Source organism: Lissotriton vulgaris, chromosome 12, assembly GCF_964263255.1.
Source record: "Lissotriton vulgaris chromosome 12, aLisVul1.2, whole genome shotgun sequence".
In the NCBI taxonomy this organism is placed as follows: Eukaryota; Metazoa; Chordata; class Amphibia; order Caudata; family Salamandridae; genus Lissotriton; species Lissotriton vulgaris.
Window position 1 is genome coordinate 15,236,103 of NC_141700.1, and position 21,883 is coordinate 15,257,985.

Genomic DNA, 21,883 nt, shown 5'->3' on the forward strand with positions numbered 1-21,883 from the left:
AAGAAGGAGGTTGCTGGAAGCAGCGCTGACTCCACTGGAGGCTGCACCAGGAAGAGGGAGGCTACATGAAGCAGTACTGATTCACCAAGAGGCTGCACAGGTAAGAAGGAGGCTTCTTGAAGCAGTGCAGACTCCACTGGATGCTGCACAGGTAAGAAGGAGGCTGCTGGAAGCAGTGCTGACTCCACTGGAGGCTACACAGGTAAGAAGGAGGCTGCTGGAAGCAGTGCTGACTCCACCGGAGGCTGCACCAGGAAGAGGGAGGCTACATGAAGCAGTACTGATTCACCAAGAGGCTGCACAGGTAACAAGGAGGCTCCGGGAAGCAGTGCTGATTCAACTGGAGGCTACACAGGTAAGAAGGAGGCTCCAGGAAGCAGTGCTGATTCCACTGGAGTCTGCACAGGTAACAAGGAGGCTCCAGGAAGCAGTGCTGATTCCACTGGAGTCTGCACAGGTAACAAGGAGGCTCCAGGAAGCAGTGCTGATTCCACTGGAGTCTGCACGGGTAACAAGGAGGCTCCAGGAAGCAGTGCTGATTCCACTGGAGTCTGCACAGGTAACAAGGAGGCTGCTTGAAGCAGTGCTGACTCCACTGGAGTCTGCACAGGTAAGAAGGAGGCTTCTTGAAGCAGTGCTGACTCCACTGGATGCTGCACAGGTAAGAAGGAGGCTGCAGAGAGCTGTGCTGATCCCACTGGAGTCTGCACAGGTAAGAAGGAGGCTGCTGGAAGCAGTGCTGACTCCACTGGATGCTGCACAGGTAAGAAGGAGGCTGCAGAGAGCTGTGCTGAACCCACTGGAGTCTGCACAGGTAAGAAGGAGGCTGCTGGAAGCAGTGCTGACTCCACTGGATGCTGCACAGGTAAGAAGGAGGCTGCAGAGAGCTGTGCTGATCCCACTGGAGTCTGCACAGGTAAGGAGGAGGCTTCTTGAAGCAGTGCTGATTCCACTGGAGTCTGCACAGGTAAGAAGGAGGCTGCTTGAAGCAGTGCTGACTCCACTGGATGCTGCACAGGTAAGAAGGAGGCTGCAGAGAGCTGTGCTGATCCCACTGGAGTCTGCACAGGTAAGGAGGAGGCTTCTTGAAGCAGTGCTGACTCCACCGGATGCTGCAGAGGTATGAAGGAGGCTTCTTGAAGCAGTGTTGACTCCACTGGATGCTGCACAGGTAAGGAGGAGGCTGCTTGAAGCAGTGCTGACTCCACTGGATGCTGCACAAGTAAGAAGGAGGCTGCTTGAAGCAGTGCTGACTCCACTGGATGCTGCACAGGTAAGAAGGAGGCTGCAGAGAGCTGTGCTGATCCCACTGGAGTCTGCACAGGTAAGAAGGAGGCTGCTGGAAGCAGTGCTGACTCCACTGGATGCTGCACAGGTAAGAAGGAGGCTGCAGAGAGCTGTGCTGAACCCACTGGAGTCTGCACAGGTAAGAAGGAGGCTGCTGGAAGCAGTGCTGACTCCACTGGATGCTGCACAGGTAAGAAGGAGGCTGCAGAGAGCTGTGCTGATCCCACTGGAGTCTGCACAGGTAAGGAGGAGGCTTCTTGAAGCAGTGCTGATTCCACTGGAGTCTGCACAGGTAAGAAGGAGGCTGCTTGAAGCAGTGCTGACTCCACTGGATGCTGCACAGGTAAGAAGGAGGCTGCAGAGAGCTGTGCTGATCCCACTGGAGTCTGCACAGGTAAGGAGGAGGCTTCTTGAAGCAGTGCTGACTCCACCGGATGCTGCAGAGGTATGAAGGAGGCTTCTTGAAGCAGTGTTGACTCCACTGGATGCTGCACAGGTAAGGAGGAGGCTGCTTGAAGCAGTGCTGACTCCACTGGATGCTGCACAAGTAAGAAGGAGGCTGCTTGAAGCAGTGCGGACTCCACCGGATGCTGCACAGGTAAGAAGGAGGCTGCAGAGAGCTGTGCTGATCCCACTGGAGTCTGCACAGGTAAGAAGGAGGCTGCTTGAAGCAGTGCTGACTCCACTGGAGGCTGCACAGGTAAGAAGGAGGCTGCTTGAAGCAGTGCTGACTCCACTGGAGGCTGCACAGGTAAGGAGGAGGCTGCTTGAAGCAGTGCTGACTCCACTGGATGCTGCACAGGTAAGAAGGAGGCTGCAGAGAGCTGTGCTGATCCCACTGGAGTCTGCACAGGTAAGAAGGAGGCTTCTTGAAGCAGTGCTGACTCCACTGGACGCTGCACAGGTAAGGAGGAGGCTGCTGGAAGCAGTGCTGATTCCACTGGAGTCTGCACAGGTAAGAAGGAGGCTCCTTGAAGCAGTGCTGATTCCACTGGAGTCTGCACAGGTAAGAAGGAGGCTGCAGAGAGCTGTGCTGATCCCACTGGAGTCTGCACAGGTAAGAAGGAGGCTTCTTGAAGCAGTGCTGACTCCACTGGAGTCTACACAGATAAGGAGGAGGCTGCTTGAAGCAGTGCTGATTCCACTGGAGTCTGCACAGGTAACAAGGAGGCTGCTTGAAGCAGTGCTGACTCCACTGGAGTCTGCACAGGTAAGAAGGAGGCTTCCTGAAGCAGTGCTGATCCCACTGGAGTCTGCACAGGTAAGGAGGAGGCTGCTTGAAGCAGTGCTGATTCCACTGGATGCTGCATAGGTAAGGAGGAGGCTTCTTGAAGCAGTGCTGACTCCACTGGAGTCTACACAGGTAAGGAGGAGGCTGCTTGAAGCAGTGCTGACTCCACTGGATGCTGCACAGGTAAGAAGGAGGCTTCTTGAAGCAGTGCTGACTCCACTGGAGTCTACACAGGTAAGGAGGAGGCTGCTTGAAGCAGTGCTGACTCCACTGGATGCTGCACAGGTAAGAAGGAGGCTTCTTGAAGCAGTGCTGACTCCACTGGAGTCTACACAGATAAGGAGGAGGCTGCTTGAAGCAGTGCTGATTCCACTGGATGCTGCATAGGTAAGGAGGAAGCTTCTTGAAGCAGTGCTGACTCCACTGGAGTCTACACAGGTAAGGAGGAGGCTGCTTGAAGCAGTGCTGACTCCACTGGATGCTGCACAGGTAAGAAGGAGGCTTCTTGAAGCAGTGCTGATTCCACTGGAGTCTGCACAGGTAAGAAGGAGGCTGCTTGAAGCAGTGCTGACTCCACTGGATGCTGCACAGGTAAGAAGGAGGCTGCAGAGAGCTGTGCTGATCCCACTGGAGTCTGCACAGGTAAGGAGGAGGCTTCTCGAAGCAGTGCTGACTCCACCGGATGCTGCAGAGGTATGAAGGAGGCTTCTTGAAGCAGTGTTGACTCCACTGGATGCTGCACAGGTAAGGAGGAGGCTGCTTGAAGCAGTGCTGACTCCACTGGATGCTGCACAAGTAAGAAGGAGGCTGCTTGAAGCAGTGCGGACTCCACCGGATGCTGCACAGGTAAGAAGGAGGCTGCAGAGAGCTCTGCTGATCCCACTGGAGTCTGCACAGGTAAGAAGGAGGCTGCTTGAAGCAGTGCTGACTCCACTGGAGGCTGCACAGGTAAGAAGGAGGCTGCTTGAAGCAGTGCTGACTCCACTGGAGGCTGCACAGGTAAGGAGGAGGCTGCTTGAAGCAGTGCTGACTCCACTGGATGCTGCACAGGTAAGAAGGAGGCTGCAGAGAGCTGTGCTGATCCCACTGGAGTCTGCACAGGTAAGAAGGAGGCTTCTTGAAGCAGTGCTGACTCCACTGGACGCTGCACAGGTAAGGAGGAGGCTGCTGGAAGCAGTGCTGATTCCACTGGAGTCTGCACAGGTAAGAAGGAGGCTCCTTGAAGCAGTGCTGATTCCACTGGAGTCTGCACAGGTAAGAAGGAGGCTGCAGAGAGCTGTGCTGATCCCACTGGAGTCTGCACAGGTAAGAAGGAGGCTTCTTGAAGCAGTGCTGACTCCACTGGAGTCTACACAGATAAGGAGGAGGCTGCTTGAAGCAGTGCTGATTCCACTGGAGTCTGCACAGGTAACAAGGAGGCTGCTTGAAGCAGTGCTGACTCCACTGGAGTCTGCACAGGTAAGAAGGAGGCTTCCTGAAGCAGTGCTGATCCCACTGGAGTCTGCACAGGTAAGGAGGAGGCTGCTTGAAGCAGTGCTGATTCCACTGGATGCTGCATAGGTAAGGAGGAGGCTTCTTGAAGCAGTGCTGACTCCACTGGAGTCTACACAGGTAAGGAGGAGGCTGCTTGAAGCAGTGCTGACTCCACTGGATGCTGCACAGGTAAGAAGGAGGCTTCTTGAAGCAGTGCTGACTCCACTGGAGTCTACACAGGTAAGGAGGAGGCTGCTTGAAGCAGTGCTGACTCCACTGGATGCTGCACAGGTAAGAAGGAGGCTTCTTGAAGCAGTGCTGACTCCACTGGAGTCTACACAGATAAGGAGGAGGCTGCTTGAAGCAGTGCTGATTCCACTGGATGCTGCATAGGTAAGGAGGAAGCTTCTTGAAGCAGTGCTGACTCCACTGGAGTCTACACAGGTAAGGAGGAGGCTGCTTGAAGCAGTGCTGACTCCACTGGATGCTGCACAGGTAAGAAGGAGGCTTCTTGAAGCAGTGCTGACTCCACTGGAGTCTGCACAGGTAACAAGGAGGCTGCTTGAAGCAGTGCTGACTCCACTGGATGCTGCACAGGTAAGAAGGAGGCTTCTTGAAGCAGTGCTGACTCCACTGGAGTCTGCCCAGGTAACAAGGAGGCTGCTTGAAGCAGTGCTGACTCCACTGGATGCTGCACAGGGAAGGAGGAGGCTTCTTCAAGCAGTGCTGACTCCACTGGATGCTGCACAGGTAAGAAGGAGGCTGCAGGGAGCTGTGCTGATCCCACTGGAGTCTGCACAGGTAAGAAGGAGGCTTCTTGAAGCAGTGCTGACTCCACTGGACGCTGCACAGGTAAGAAGGGGGCTGCTGGAAGCAGTGCTGATTTCACTGGAGTCTGCACAGGTAAGAAGGAGGCTCCTTGAAGCAGTGCTGATTCCACTGGAGTCTGCACAGGTAAGAAGGAGGCTTCTTGAAGCAGTGCTGACTCCACTGGACGCTGCACAGGTAAGAAGGAGGCTGCTGGAAGCAGTGCTGATTCCACTGGAGTCTGCACAGGTAAGAAGGAGGCTCCTTGAAGCAGTGCTGACTCCACTGGACGCTGCACAGGTAAGAAGGAGGCTCCTTGAAGCAGTGCTGATTCCACTGGAGTCTGCACAGGTAAGAAGGAGGCTTCTTGAAGCAGTGCTGACTCCACTGGACGCTGCACAGGTAAGGAGGCTCCTTGAAGCAGTGCTGATTCCACTGGAGTCTGCACAGGTAAGAAGGAGGCTTCTTGAAGCAGTGCTGACTCCACTGGGCGCTGGACAGGTAAGAAGGAGGCTGCTGGAAGCAGTGCTGATTCCACTGGAGTCTGCACAGGTAAGAAGGAGGCTCCTTGAAGCAGTGCTGATTCCACTGGAGTCTGCACAGGTAAGAAGGAGGCTTCTTGAAGCAGTGCTGACTCCACTGGATGCTGCACACGTAAGAAGGAGGCTTCTTGAAGCAGTGCTGACTCCACTGGATGCTGCACAGCTAAGGAGGTGGCAGAGAGCTGTGCTGATTTCACTTGAGGCTGCACAGCTGAAAAGGAGGTTGCAGGGAGCAGTGCAGATGTCTGCATTTTCAAATTAAAACCATAACGCTTGTTTGCCATCTGTGGCAGGCATCACAAGACCGTTTTCTCGCCTGGGAAATTGCCAATTTGAATATAAGCACTGAAGTCATCTGCCTTGTGTCAATATTGACTGCTGGCAAGGCCAAAAGGGTTGTTTTATCTTCAGGGGAAGGACGCCTGTAATGTTGGAGAGATGCGACCTCAGATCGAGCCTTTCCACCCTATAAAAGTATTACAAAGTTTAAAAACCAGGGGGCAGATGTACTAAAAGAACACAGTTGTAAATGCTGCCATTCGCAAAATCACAAGGTTTGCGACTCTTTTTGAAATATACAAACCCATTTTGCGAGTCAGAAGACTTTTATAAAACTGCGGTTCGATAGGATATGTTTGGATGGCTTGTGACCGTCATTCCGGCTGCAAACCATTGAATAAAGTTACAGACTACTCAAAGGGGGTAGCAACAGATCCGCAAAGGGGAGGGGTCTGTTCTGTGGTGGTCTGCTGTCCCATGCGGGACACCATCCCTGCGACTGCAAACAATAACAGGGGGCTGCACATTGTGATCTACCGAATGAATATTAAGTAGGCAGGTCATTGTGAGAGCTTCTGCAGAGGGCGGTTTTGTGTGCTGATCTGACACGACAAGAGGCCCACTTGACTGGTCGCAAAAATCTTGATCACAATTTGCAACCACTATTTTTAGGATCGGTAAATATTTGTATGATTCAGCCTGTGCACTATGACGCCCGCTGGTAAAAAGCAGAATTGGATTGAGTCACAATCTGCTTTACCCAATTAACATGCATTAGGCAGGCTGCAAACATGCAAATTGACCATAATCCCAGGGATGGTAGCCTTCAAAGGGAAGCAGATCATAGCGCCTGGGATCGATATTCAATAAAGTAAACTATTTTTTCCTTAAAGGAATCGCAATACATTTTAGTAAAAAAATTATGTTTGTTCATGAGTTGGCAGGGGTCGCCTGGCCCACTACCTACTCTTCAACAAACTTTTTTTTGTTTACATTAACACATTTCAAGGGTTTCCATAAAGAACCTTTGCAAATGGATTACCATCTCCTTTGGAGTATTGGTACATTTTCAACGTTTTGCAACCAGATTTTAAAGTTAAGTCAGTATATCTTTATTTGTACGATTTACCAAACAAGTAAAAACAAATGATTCCCTTGGTTGTATCAACCCCTAATAGAATAACTCCCGACACAGAGCAACAGGAGCTATCGAGGTAGAGCACAGAAAGCAGATGAGAAGTGCCTACATTGAAGATAGAGTGGCCTAGGTATCACAGACTACTATTAACACTCGAGAAGGTATCATCACCTCTTTTTAACACATACTGTGAGTCTAAGACAGTATAACTAGTAGAGGAGACATCTTCCCTGTTTAGAGCTTTTCATTGCAATAGCTGTTGTGAGCTGTTTACGCTACCAAACCGAATTTCAAGAAGTGGAGCGTTTGGAGGCTGATAATAAGATTGTTTTTAATTTTGTCCTGAGGAAGGTGGTGCGCACAGCAGGATCCACCGAAACGCCTCAACACTTTCTTAATGAATTTTATTGGTGAAATTTTAATTATGTTTTGTTCTGCACATGGCTGAACACAAAATGCTTATTTGTTGAATACAGAATGCTTATTTGATGTATGTATTGCATTTAGTCGTATGAAATCTAGTCTTTATCTCAAAAATAACTGTATGACGAACTGATAAAAATCAGAATCATCTGTGGTTGATCAAGTCTGTCGTTTTCTCTGTTTTTTATAAAAATAATATTTCAAGTGTATTTTCCCTTGGCTACGCATTTACCTTTTTAGATTGTAAGTGCGTTTTGTGTTTTCACTTCTAGTAAAGACTCTTAACAGCTGAATGAATGATTAGTGTGTTTGATGAATTCTACATGCCTATAGGAACAGATCTTAGCGAGTAAGGTGCTAGGACTATATTGTTGAGGGAAAGTTGATACAATCAAGGGAATCATTTGTTTTTACTTGTTTTCTAACCCTGTTCCCTTGTAGTTGAGTAAGGGTGACTCGCTATCTTTTTCTACTACGATTTACTAAAACCATTACAAAATTCTCCATAAAAAGACTATGTAAGCAAATGAGCGGAAAGCGATAACAATCTTGCAATTTGCTCCAGTTTATTAAAATGTCAATGTTGTTGTCCCATAATTAATCAAAAGAACACTTTCATCCATATGTAATGAGTCAGCTGTACCCTGTGTTGACACTAAGATTTGTGTCTCATGACTGTAACAGGCGTTACATATCCTAATCGGTAAATCATTTTTCTTTTTCTGCGACAAAGAAATTGAAACTATAATAAACTGGAGCAAATTGCACGATTGTCATCGCTTTACACCTGCATGGTGATATATTGGAAAAAAAAGCCCTGAAGAAATCCATTTAACGAACGAAACGCTCTGACTAAAGGCTGTTTTTATGAATATGGATTAGTAGAAGAAAAATAAAAAAGATACTTAAAAGCTGGACGTTTTGGACTAATTTTGTCTTTGTATGATTGGACTTTATAGTGGCAAATGAAAATCTTCCAAAAAAGGGTCAAAAGTCAAGTCTTCTAAAACTCCAACATTCAAGGAGATACGATGTCGTACAAAACGTATGTGAAAACAATAGGCATCAAATGTGTCTCCAAGCTGACAATCTGGAACAAGGAAATCAGGACCAGCCACTACTACAGCCAAGTAAAAGAATACAGACCCTTATAATAGGAAACACGAGCCAAGGTAGCAAGCACTACGGCCGTCAAACTGAGACAGGAAAACAGTCTGCAGGATACAAAATAAGGAGAAGACTGAAATTCGCAAAATCTCCTTGGACACTCGAAAGCAACACCTGGGGTAATGTTGTTCTAAACCACAATACCACACAGAAAATCCTGCAATACCGGTAAACAAATAAAAAAGATCAGACTGCAACTACCAATGTGCATTCCCTGGTTGATGCTAAAACTTGGCACACAAGAACACAACAACCAGATGTATACAACTGGAATTTAAAAATCAATGCATCTCACAGGTTGCCATTTTCCAAAGGAGAGGGTCAGCTGCAGAGAAGCCTTTGGAAGAGAACTTGGACTATCAGGCCATAGAAGATTGTAGGTATCAAGGGTTGTCCATCCTAGTGAAACCCAACCCCTCCAAAGTCCTTCAGGGTGTTTTGGAGATTCTATGTCAGATAGATTGTCTAGGATCTTTTAAGTGATGCAGCCAATTTCAGAGGAGGCATTTAGCAAAGCACAGACACTGAGTGTGAAACATTCAACCTTCTAATGTGAAATTAGATGGCGAACGAAGACGGGGTCTGGCCCCACCCTGGTAATGAAAATGACAGCGGTTGTATCTACGATATTCAATGAGGGACTCACTGCAGAGCCATTCTACACTTCTCAGGAAGAAAGTGTAGCCCAGTGGTTAGAAAACCTTCTTTCTATCAGGGATTACGCACTACACCACACTGTGTGATCATGGCCCAAACTACTACATCTTCTGCTCCTTAGTTCCTGTAGTTGTCATAATTGAAAGGAACGAGAAACATACTACATGCCAAAACACTACGGGCCTGATTACAAAGCAGGCGAAACAAAAGTAACTCTAGTTTTTATGCTTTCAATTTGCTCCACCCGACTGGTAGTGGATAGTTTTTTCTGCACCTGGATTTACCGGATGTGGAAGAACTCGACCTGCTTTTCCAGCCCGAAAAATCATTTTAGTTTTTGGCTGCAGCAGCAGCAGCCGCCAAGTCTGTGCTGCTTTTTATAACAGGGAAAAGCATGCAATGCTCCCACTACTAGAAGAAAAAAGCCAATAGCTTACACTTTCCTATTGCGAGTCCTATTGGCTATTGCAATGCTTGTTGGTAGCAAGCAAGGACAGTGCTGTTGTGGTGCTGAGTGATGCTGTTGTGGTGCTGAGTGATGTGGTGGTTGGGCTGAGTGATGTGGTGGTGTCCCCGAGTGATCTGGTGGTGTCCCCGAGTGATCTGGTGGTGTCCCCGAGTGATCTGGTGGTGTCCCCGAGTGATCTGGTGGTGTCCCCGAGTGATCTGGTGGTGTCCCCGAGTGATGTGGTGGTGTTCCTGAGTGATGTGGTGCTGTTGTATGGCGTTCAGCAGTGTGCGGCGTGTAGCAGTGTGAGACGTGCAGCAGTGTGAGGCGTGGTGTCCCTGAGTGATGTGGTGGTGTCCCTGAGTGATGTGGTGGTGTCCCTGAGTGATGTGGTGGTGTCCCTGAGTGATGTGGTGGTGTTCCTGAGTGATGTGGTGGTGTTGTATGGCGTGCAGCAGTGTGAGGCGTGCAGCAGTGTGAGGCGTGCAGCAGTGTGAGGCGTGCAGCAGTGTGAGGCGTGCAGCAGTGTGAGGCCTGCAGCAGTGTGAGGCCTGCAGCAGTGTGTGGCGTGCAGCAGTGTGTGGCGTGCAGCAGCGTGCAGCAGTGTGTGGCGTGCAGCAGTGTGTGGCGCGCAGCAGTGTGTGGCGCGCAGCAGTGGGAGGCGTGCAGCAGTGGGAGGCGTGCAGCAGTGGGAGGCGTGCAGCAGTGGGAGGCGTGCAGCAATGTGAGTTGTGCAGCAGTGTGAGGCGTGCAGCAGTGTGAGGCGTGCAGCAGTGTGAGGCGTGCAGCAGTGTGAGGCGTGCAGCAGTGTGAGGCATGCAGCAGTGGCAGCAGTGTGAGGCATGCAGCAGTGGCAGCAGTGTGAGGCATGCAGCAGTGGCAGCAGTGTGAGGCATGCAGCAGTGGCAGCAGTGTGAGGCGTGCAGCAGTGGCAGCAGTGTGAGGCGTGCAGCAGTGTGAGGCGTGCAGAAGCGCGAGGCGTGCAGGCCTGAAGGAGTGTGCATTTCTCGATAGGCCGCAAGTGTTAAGAGACTACACCATTGACAGACATGCCCTACCTATAAAGAGACACGGATCAGTAACACAGAAGGCAGAATTTCTTTAAGCTTGAAGAAGAATACAAGAGCTGCATCCCACTGGGATAAAATACAGCAGAAGAGGCAGCTGAATGTGTGCCATCCTTGAATATAACCCCAGAGTGAAATTCTCACATGCAAAACTGGTGCAGTGACTGTGAATCTGTGAACCTTTGTTAGTACTTGTGAATCCTGCATCATATAAACAACGCATTACTATAGAAGTTCACTGAGAGAGAAGAGAGAAATAAAAAAGATAAAGGACTACAAAAAAGCAAGAAAGAGAGAAAGTGAAAGATATAACGGAAACAACTGAATAGAAAGAAATAAAGTAAGAGGCAAACCCTGAAAGTAAAAGAAAAATATAGGGATGAGAAGAGGGAATGACTGACATGGTGAAGAGGACGAAAAAGAAAGACAAATATTGGAAGAAAGGCACCAAGAAAAAGCATAAGAAACATGCGAAAAGTTGTGAATTGAGAGACAACGTGAAAAATTAAAAGGAACGAAAATAACGGTAAAAGGAAAACTCAATGGGATTGAACAAAAAATGAATAGATTGAAAAAAGGTTAGAGTCTCGGCATCGGCTCAACATCCTTTGAGTCTTAACAAATCACTTAATGTCCTCGTACTCACCGAAATCGAATGTGTCCTTGTGTAATGTAATTGGTGCTTATGTAAAGCGCTCCAAAACGTTTGGGTCGAATTCGAGCTATATAAAAGTTGCAACAACAAAAAAATATTACGCCCAACAAAATAACGGAAGGAAATAAAAAAAAAATAAAAAAAGAAGGGATGGGAATGAGCGAATGATGGCAGAGTGACTTGGTGCACTGAAAATTAAAAGTGGGAATGTTGTGAGGTGGACGGGATAAAAGCATGAAGAATGGGGAGGGAGGAGACGAAGAGGAAATTGTCCCTGCTACCAGGGGAGTGTAGTTTTTGTTTAACCTCTTGGCTGCTAAGCCATTATTTGAATTCTTCTTTAATTTCTATTGAAATCAATGGAAAGTCCATGACGAGTTACCCTTGTCATTAGCAGCCAAGAGGTTAAAGACGATTCTTAATTTCCTGTCGGCTGAGCCCGCGCAGCTTCAAAGCTGGGCCACGGGAGTGGTATGTCTGCTGGGGGAGTGGTGCTCATGGGAAACCCTCGGGAGAGTGACAGCTGGGATGAGCCATGCCGCTGACACAAAGGTTTTGAGCCTCATACTGGAACAAGCTCTCGGCATTGCTGTGGCGGGGGTGGGGGTGCATTCCTTTGAAGTTTAATGGGGTGAGAGCCTGTGAACTGATGCGAGGCACAGGCAAATGGTGGAATGGTGGTGTGCGAGTGGCTTCCTTTCAAGTCTGATGGGGAGGGGCAGGGGAGCAAATGGCGAGCGCGCCGAGCACATGCACTGTCCATAATCCGCATTCAAAAGCCCCTTGGTAAGCTTTCCTGGAGCAGCTCTCTATATCTCTCACATAGCGATTCGTTACTCAATACGCTAGGCGAGACCTAAAAAGATGTTGGCTTCCCTCACACTCTGACATATATTTACTACTTGCTCCGAGCAGCGGGTACCAGGCGCGGTGCGCCCATTGGGGCGTACGGGCGTAGCACCCCCCCGCTCGCGCCCGCAGCTCCCTCGGCGTGCTTCAGTAAACTGAATCAGTTTTGTTTTTTAAAAGTTCAAAGAAGACGAGGCGTGCCGAGGGAGAACTGACAATCCTGTCAGTCAACATGACGCCAGCCCGGGCGGTCTGACGTCATGCTGACTGACAGGATTGTCACCAGCATGCAGTAACACAAGTGCGCATGAGTGGGGACGGAGGGCGAATTTTCGCAACGTGCCCACTCATGCGCACTTGTGTTTTTACCTTTTTGCGCATGCCCATTAGGTGCCCTTAGGCCTCCTAATGGGCGTGCTGGGGCGAAGAGAAACCTGTGCCCCCCGCACCAGGATTGGCTGAGAAAAGCTGCCAGTGCGGCGTGAAGGCGCCAAGCCAGGGGAGAGCAGAGAAGGCGAGGACCGGCTGACGCTATGAGGTAAGTTTTGTTTTTTATTGTAATTCCCTGCTCCCCTCCCCTGCTAGCCGTGACTGATTGTAAATACTGTCCTGCTAATAGACTGTGCAGATAACACAAAGCTCCTGAAAGGCCGCTGCGAGCAGACACGGGAAAACACACTTATAGGGCGCTCCACTGCAATTACACCAGGTTCCTTTCAGACCAGCAGTGGCAAGTAATCAAAGCATACTTCCGGGCACCGAGGCTGGTGTGAAAATCCGAGCAGCAGTCATCATGCACTTGTTGTGTCAGAGCGTTCAGTAATTCCATTCACATAGCGCTTAAGTCCACATAGTTAACAGCATGGACCATGTTGCTAAGTACATAGGTTGTGTGATGGGAGGGCTTGCACTGCATTTGGAGTGAAAGAAGGCCGTCATCCTTTTCCTATTTAGGAAATGCTGTATATTTATTCCGTGGCCTGTGCCTAACTCGAGATTCTTTCCCTAGGTGGTGCACAGCAGCATCAGCCTCATGTCACAGATGATGTGGTTGTAATTTGTGTATGTCTCCACCATGGTGTTGTGCTGCCGTTGTTGCTGGCCTCACTTATACTGCGTCAAAATAGCCTAGTGTCCAGTGAAAGAAAGTTTACGCCTCACCACTTTCAAATGTCACCAGCCACCACTGGCGGGTACCTTTATGAGGAAAACTTCCATGGAATGGCAAATTCCATGTGGTTTGACTGCCGGAAAAGTCAGCCATGCAAAGTAATTTCCCCCTTCCATGGGATTACACCCATAATTGCATGATAATTGGCTGATTTTACTGAAAAGTAATGGTAAATCCGACCAGTAGCATGCAACTCGTAAACGGAGCCTACGCCTCTAACCTGAACAAAACGTCTTTAAAACGAAAGCTGTGACATTAATAATACAAGAGTGTGTTTGACTTCGCCAGCATTCATGGCCGACTCACTATTGCTTTAATGCACTCTAGAAAAGCAGGATTCTGGAAATTCTAGGTTAATGTAACTTTAGCTCCCTCACTGTGCCACACTACGTGATAGTGTGCAAATTACTTCCTGTCTCTGTGTTTGAGGACCCAGATTTGTCAAAATCGGGAGTTAAAAGAAAGAGGCTAAGTGTCAAGAAGGTGCACTACATAAACAATCCCACTGGAAAAGTTACAAAACATTTGTTAACATGACTTACACCATTTTTTATCAAAGACAATGGTGGTGAGATGCACTCCTGTATTACTCATTTTCCATTTACTCCATGTATGCTTTTCACCAGTTTGTTCTTTTATCGGCGTGCCCGCTTGCTCCGCCCAATTGCGCTGCAATTTTAGACCAAACAGGGAGGAGCCAATCGTGACTCCATTCAAGCTGCACAGCCATCTTACAAATGAATCCAATAAATGAAATTCATATTCAACTTTTTAACCATGTTTTCTCCATACTATTCTTCTATTTTATCCTTTGTTTTCTTCAATTTATTTTACTCATTCGCTTCTCAGTTTTCATTTTTAACATAAACACTGGAGAAAAATGTTTCCACAAGTCACGTTTTATTCACAAACACCCAATGCATTTCGGGACCTCCCTTCCTCAGGGGTTATCGTGACAAGTGCCCATTAACTGCTTAAAAACATATTCCACAAACTGCTTTTTCTTGCCCTTTTACAGATCAACTCGGGTGTGTCCCATACATCTTTACACCATTTTTAGGTCGAGCAGACAGAGTCTGCTCGAGACCTATTGTTGCCCTTATCTGGGAATGAAGACACGAGTGTGCCGCGCGCTTTTCCATTTCCGGTTTTCACCGCAGGAGCGCGCCTCTCAGATGCGCTTGCGCAGACGCACTGCATGCAAACACGGCGCAGCACATACACACACAGCCAGCCCCCACCCCCTGCACACACACACACACAGGCGCACGCACACATACACACGCTGCCGCCCCCCCACCCCCCTGCACGCACACACACACACCCACATACAGACACGCACACACACAGACACGCACGCATACACCCGCCGCAGCCCCCTACCCCCGTCTGCACACACACACCCCCGCCCTCCCCCTTACAACTAAACCCCACTCACCGCATCGCCGCCACTCCTGACTTCAGCAGCCACCGCGGGGCTCTCCCTCAGGCATGGGAGCACCGCCCGCGTCACCAATGCTGCTCTCTGGCACTCCGTGGAGGCGGGCTTCACGTAGAAGGCGGATGTCCTGCCCCACGACTGGCTTCACGCTGCCGAACTTCTGGTTGGCGTTCTGCTGTCTGCTGCAAGATTTCACCAGCAGCCTCTTCGAATTCCGGAGTCTGGGCACTGCTGAAGTCTTAGACGGAAGGAACTTGGTGTATTTAAAAAACTCAGAGGTACAGTTTGAGCACTAATACAATAGCCTCTTACACCACAAAGTCACCTCACAGACTGCACGAAATCCAGACCGCAATTCGTTGCTGTCTTCATTACCAAGGGGGGGGGGGGGGGCACGCCACCTAGTGATTACTCTAAAATGGAGCGAACACTCTGTTTATCTTTTCCATGGCTTTGGGAAACGCTCCATTTAAATGATCACTTTGAGCCCTGTGATCTGGTCCCACGAGGGCTCCGGCGATATTGTTATTGCAGGTATATAATGAAGGACATCCTATTTACTTCCACATCGGGCCTGCACGTCCATAATGCACTCCGTGCCCATTGCTTCGTGCTGGTATCTGTTTCTGTCAGCCTACGCGCATTTCCGGATCTTTCCTGCTCGTGTGGCTAACTAACACAGTTCCGAACCACGAAAGAAATATTTCTGCTCATGGCAACATACAAGTTGAGCGTAATTAAATCTGGAATCCAAAATACTATTTGGTATTTTCTCTCAAAAAAAGTTATCTTTACAGGTGCGATGGATGCCTTTGCTGCTATCGCCCGGTAATGCTGATAGAATTCCTCCTCCAATAGCGCCAATGCTGGAGACCTCTTTTTTTTTTCTTGCTGGTGGGCTGCACGCAAAATTGCTCTCTGCAGGTGCTTATCGCCGGGTTGGATTGCACTGTGTCAAGGTCCAGCCAATCACCAGAGCAGACTGCCGCGGGGATCCCTACCCCTCCCGTTTCTTTGTAATTCCTTCAAAAGTCTTATGCTGATACCGCAATAGTTTCACAAGCTATTCTGCTAATTGCTATGCTGCCTTTTGGCGAGGTTCCCGCTATGCAAATACCATAAACACATGCATATAAACATTTGTTTTTTACTGAATAACTGATGGCATATTAAGAGGGAGTCATTCCATGAAAATACTTGACTCGCACAGAGGCAGGATGGGGGTTACTTCTTTACATGCGTGCGTGACGACGACTGTCCCGTCACCAGTCTTGTCGCTCTAGGAAATGTATTAGGACAGGTTCCGACTGTTTGCATCTTATGCCCTGTGCTAGCCAAGCTCACTCCCCCCACACACAAACACCTCCCCCACACACTCCCCCCCCCACACACACCCCCCACAAAACCACACACACACCACCCCCACACACAAATCCCCCCACACACACCCACACAACCCCCCACACACAACCCAACACACACAACCCCCCACACACACAACCCCCCCAACACAAAACCCCTCCCACACACACATCCCCACACACAAACTCCACACACAAACACAACCCCACACAGACACAACCACACACACAGACACCCCCCCCCACACACACAGACACTGCCCCCACACACACAGACACTGCCCCCACACACACAACCCCCCACACAAACCTCCACACACACACAACCCCGCACACACACAACCCCCCACACACACAATCCCACCCCCGCACACCCACACACACATACCACACACACAAGCCCCCCCACACACACAACCCCTCCACAACCCCACACACACAACCCCCCACACACAGACAATCCCCCCACACACACAACCCCCCACAAAAACCTCCACACGCACAACCCCGCACACACACACATCCCACACATACATACCCCACACAGACAACCCCACCCCCCCACACACCCCTACACAAACACCCCCCCACACAGACACACATACCACACACACACATCACACACACACAACCCTCCACACACACAACCCTCCACACAAACAACCCTCCACACAAACAACCCCCCCACACAAACAACCCCCCCACACACAACCACACATACAACCACGCACACAACCCCCCACACAACACACAACCCCACACACAACCCCAAACACAACACACAACCACATGCAACCTCAAACACAACACACACAACCCCACACACAAACACAACGCACAACCACACACACAACCACATCCACAAACACACAACCACAACGATAAACACACACCACACACACATACACAACCATAAACACACACCACACACACAACCATCTGTCTGTCTGTCTATCGCCCGCACTCGGTCTATCTGTCTGCCTGTCTGTCTGTCTATCTCTCCATCTATTGCCCTGACTCTCTCTATCTATCTCTCGCCCTGACTCTATCTATCGCCCTAACTATCTATCTATCTATTGCTCTCACTCCCTATATCTTTTGCACTCACTCTATCTATCACACTCACTCTATCTATCACAGCATCACTCAGCACCACCACAGCATCACTCAGGGGCACCACAACATCACTATGCGCTACCACAGCATCAATCTGTGCAACCATTCAACAAGTGGTTCAAATATGTTCTCTCAATGTTTCAAGCTTTATTACAAATGTCACAAAAAGATGTTAATATTTCACTTCTGTTCTTGGATTTTCGTCACAATAAAATACACTGAACATAATCTTCACAAAAATTATTTACAAAAGTTTAAGCTATTGCCATTAAAAATTACAATAACTTTTATTAATTAATAATTATTTTAAAAAGTAAAAGCCATTGTTATTTGTAATATCAATACATCTAAGTCACGTAAATACAACACATATTGCATTACAAATGCTATAGGCGTCACATTTGCGAAAATTATAACTATTGGCATTGTAAATGACAAAGCTATTAATTTCACTATTTTCAAAACCAACACATAAATAAAAAATGTGTTATTTACAATACCAATAGCTCAAACTTTACTAATGCGAGACCTATTGCATTGCAAATGCTTGTTTAGCATGGGATGAAAAGGATATCAACCTTTTAAGGGAGAAAATATTTACTAGCGCAGTTTAATAACATTATCCTTATGCTAGGAAATCCACCCTGCCCTTTTGGCGGTTCATCTAGTCTCCCGTAGTCTAGGGCCGCATGTACCTTGCTGTTGACTCCCACTGACCCTCTACCCGCCTCGCAACCGACCCCAAAATGCCACAGAGGGTTTCCCCTCCCCATCACCTCTTGACAATACCATCTGGCATCACACTGTAATTAGATACTCCTGGTGCAACTTACCAGCCTATTCCAACATAACTCTCCCTGCAGTTCCCACATACACCATGCCACCCCTCCTTCCCAAACACACTTTCACCAACCCAAATCCCTTTAATCCCACTATGGTGACCCTACCAGTATAACAGGACTAACTGTCCTGATCTCCTCACTGTCCCTTCCTGGTGACCCTCCTCTTTACTTTTGCTTCACTGCCCCTCCCTCTTTAGAGTAACTTCCCCAGGGATAGCAAGTTGAGAGGAAGGCCATCCTACCCCTTTGCCACCTTCGTGCTAACGCGGATACTTCAGCCCGTTTCTCTCTTGCCAATTCTCTGCTATGCTTCTCCTTAGAAGAAGCCTTTTCATGCCAGCTCCTCATTTTACCAACCCTGAGCATGCCTCCCTGTGTTCCTCCCCCTCTCCTTGAAGGCTGCCTTCAGTAACACACAGAAGGCCAGCACTCTGCGTGCCAGTGGCCCCCTTCTTGTTGAGGAATCACCCTTGCCCCACACTACCACTCTTACCTAATGATCCAATCAGAAGCGGTGTCAAGTGGCCCATGTCACATATGTCACTTTCAGTCACCAACAGGGTAAACCTAGGCTCAAGGCAGAAGTCCAGCCTTTCTGAGGGCTTCACATGGGACCACTTGGGAATCCAACGTCTGCTCTTCAGGCGGCCCCCCTCTGAAGCTTTTCCACTCCTGACCCATGCTCCCTATTGACATGAACCAGCCTCTAGTCACACCTCCTCTGTAATGCCCCCTTCCCTCCATCGCTGCCCCACTTGCCCTGAAGCCAATACCCTGACCCTCAATGGATCCGCTCCGCCTTTTATCCTATGATCCATGACTGCCCTGGCTCCTCTGTGAAGAGCCATATCCATCCCACAAACTACCCCAACAGATGCCCCTTTGAGAAACTGCTCTCCACAAGATGCCTTCTTTCATACCCCCGGCACCCAACGCACTGCCCTTGAGCTCCTCATCTCACTGATGCACCATCAAAGCCTTTCTCCGCTTAGGCCCCACCTGCGCCATCTGCCCCCACCTGACCCTGGTAAACACCTGCCCTTGGCGCCCCACCTGCCCCTGGTCCCCCATCTGCCACTGGCAGCCCGCCTGACCCTGGTCAACACCTGCCCCTGGTGCCCCATCTGAACACCTTACCCTGGTTCCCCATCTGCCCCTCGCACCCCATCTGACCCTGGTGACTACCTGCCCATGGTAAACCCATCTGCCCCTGGTGAACACCTGAACCTGGTGCCCCATCTGCCCCTGGTGAACACCTGAACCCGGTTCCCCATCTGCCCCTGGTGCCCCACCTGCCCCTGGTGCTCCATCTGACCCTGGAGAACATCTGCCCCTGGTGCCTCATCTGCCCCTGGCACCCCACTTGCCTCTGGCACCCCATCTGCCCCTCATACCCCCCTGTGACGACTCAGCTCCCCACCAGTACTCCTCATCTCTTCGGTCTCACTCAGGGCCCTCCTCTGATGACCCCCTGCTCTCGGTGCCCCCTTCCTCTAACCCGAGCCCCTCACTGCCCCCCTCCCCCGAGGATGACATGAGGAGCGCTCTCTCTCACCGGTCCGCCCTCCTTGATGATGACCCTCCTCCCCAGCAGCGTGCTGCGGCTCGGCCTCTTCTTCTTCTCGCCGGTCATGCTGCGGGCCGGGCGGGGGTCATGCCGGGCCGGGGGTGGGGGGTCTGCCCAGAACGCCGAAACCAGCCTGCTGCTGCCAGGACGTCTCCTCTCGGACTACAACCGGAGCCCCGCCCACACGCCTGCTCCATTGGCTCAGCAGACACTCAGTCACCTCCCATTGGCCACCTCCACTATCACTCAGACCAGCCCTCCGCGTCCCATTGGCTCAGGTCCCGGCAGGTTTAGAGGGCCGCGGCTCCGCCATCTTGGAGGTGGCAGTGACGGGCACCTGTGTGAGGGAAGCCTGAAAACTGACCCCCTTCTACTCCATCTCTGCCCCCACCTGCACGTGTATGACCCCCGATCAGCAGGGAGCATACCCTCTCTGATGACCCATGTGTGCGATTGAGTCCCAGAGGCTTCCATGCTAGAGCTTGCTACCAGCTGTCAGAACTAGGCCCGCCCCCAGCTCTCCATTGGACGGCCAAGCTACGATCCTGCTAATCACTGGTCCAGTCCACTGCCATTTACAGTGATAGGACTCTGTACCCGGAAACGGTTACAACAGAAGTCACAAACAATGCGAGGCAGGCCACGCCCCCGCCCAGGCTCTTCCCTCGACCTTTGGGAAGCCCCGCCCTCGGTAGAACAGGTTATCATGCACCTGCTGTGGTGTAGACTCCTTACTCCTCCTTCTTACAGGCTCTACTCACAGTAGTGTGCACGCCTGGTTGTGTTAAAGGGACCATTAAAAAAGAAGCGTTTGCATTTTTTCTCCCATAGGTTTTTTTGCTGTCTGCTGCAACAAACACTATTAAATGTAATCACAGAAAACGATCCTTTAAACTAGAACTTTACTAAGTGTAGGATCTGCCCTCCGTTTCGGCTAACTCTATTCAGTAATTGTCTGTAATATTGCAAAAACGCAACATTTTTTTTGCTATTTTGGCAGTACAATGCTGTAAATGGAGTCTGTTTAGAGAAATATATTTGGTTGGTAAAAGTATTTAACCTTTTCCTTGCCATCTTCAATTTGCAAGACTGTATGATTTTATGGTAGAACACATGCATATGTTGACTTGGGGAGCATGATGAGCATTACTGAGCTGAGGAAAGGCAAGGGCAAGCAATGTGGAAAAAACGACCTGTGAACAAATTGAACTAATGGTGTCAGTGTAAGTCAGGTAGTTCAAAATTGCAAAATCACTCAAATTCACTCTTTTAAGCGCTATTTTAAAATATGCTAATGCGGTTAAGGTGTGCTTGAATTTGCTTATAACTTTTGTAGTATGTGACAAATCTACTCCAAGTCCAGCTGGCATTTAGTAAGTTTAGATTACTGTTGTTGGCTGATGAGGGGTGAAACCCCAAAACTGGTCCTAGGATGCTTGTTCCGGTCCAGGGAGGACCTGGCCTGGCAGTATGGGCTGGACTGTTCCCATGGGGAGCAGGTTTAAGATTGATTTGTATATGGCTGGGTCCAAACTGAAATGGCAAGGTGTCTGTACTGGGGGTGAATCTTAGACATTATTCAGTGTTCTGTCCATCAATTGTTCTTTTTGTATTTGTCACTCTAAGTTTGACAGGGTATGCCCCGACATGACTGTGGTGCTAGCCATGTCACTTGAATCAAGCTAACCTGGCTGATGAGGGATGATACCCCCAAACCTGTCCCAGGATGATTGTTTTTTGGTCCAAGAAGGACCTGGGCTGGACTGTTCCAATGAGGATCAGGGTCAAAACTGATATCCATATGCCTAGGTCCAATCTGGAATGGCATGGTAAACTTAAAAATGGATTTAGGCCCAGATCTCTGTACTGTGGTTGAATGTTTGAAATTGTATTGTTCAGCATTCTGTCCATCAGTTGTTTTTTTTGCATTAGTTGCTCTAAGTAAGACAGGTATGCCCAGATGTGGGTCCTGTGTTCTACATGCCCCGGAGTCAAGCGAGTCTGGCTGATTGGAAGGGGGGGAGGTAATACCCTGAAACTGGTCCCTGGTTGCTTGTTTCCTTCCAATCCAGAGAGGACTTGGCCTGGCACTTCAGGCTGGGCTGTTCCCATTGGGAGCAGGATCAAGGCTGATTTGCTTATGGCTGTGTCTAAACTGGAGTGGCATGATGAACAAAAAAGCTATGGATTTAGTCTCAGATCTCTGTATTAGGGGTGAATGTTTGACATTGTTTAGCATTCCGCCCATCAATTGGTCTTAAGCGTATGCCCAGACGTGGGTCCCGTAGTGCTCGTCATGCCACTGGAGTTAGGCTAGCCTGGACGATGAGGGGTGATACCCCAAAACCAGTCCCAGGATGCT

General features: G+C 49.4%; 1 protein-coding gene across 1 annotated transcript in view; it reads right to left on the reverse strand.

Annotated features, from left to right (window-relative positions):
- Positions 1–19,713, reverse strand: part of LOC147673064 (solute carrier family 71 member 1-like) — an 80,183-nt gene extending 60,470 nt beyond the window's left edge. The window contains exon 1 of the mRNA XM_086946746.1: positions 19,510–19,713. Within this exon, the coding sequence (XP_086802872.1) occupies positions 19,510–19,587 (78 nt within the window). The 5' untranslated portion in view covers positions 19,588–19,713. The remainder of the gene's footprint in view (positions 1–19,509) is intronic.
- Between the last annotated feature and the right edge of the window lie 2,170 nt (positions 19,714–21,883).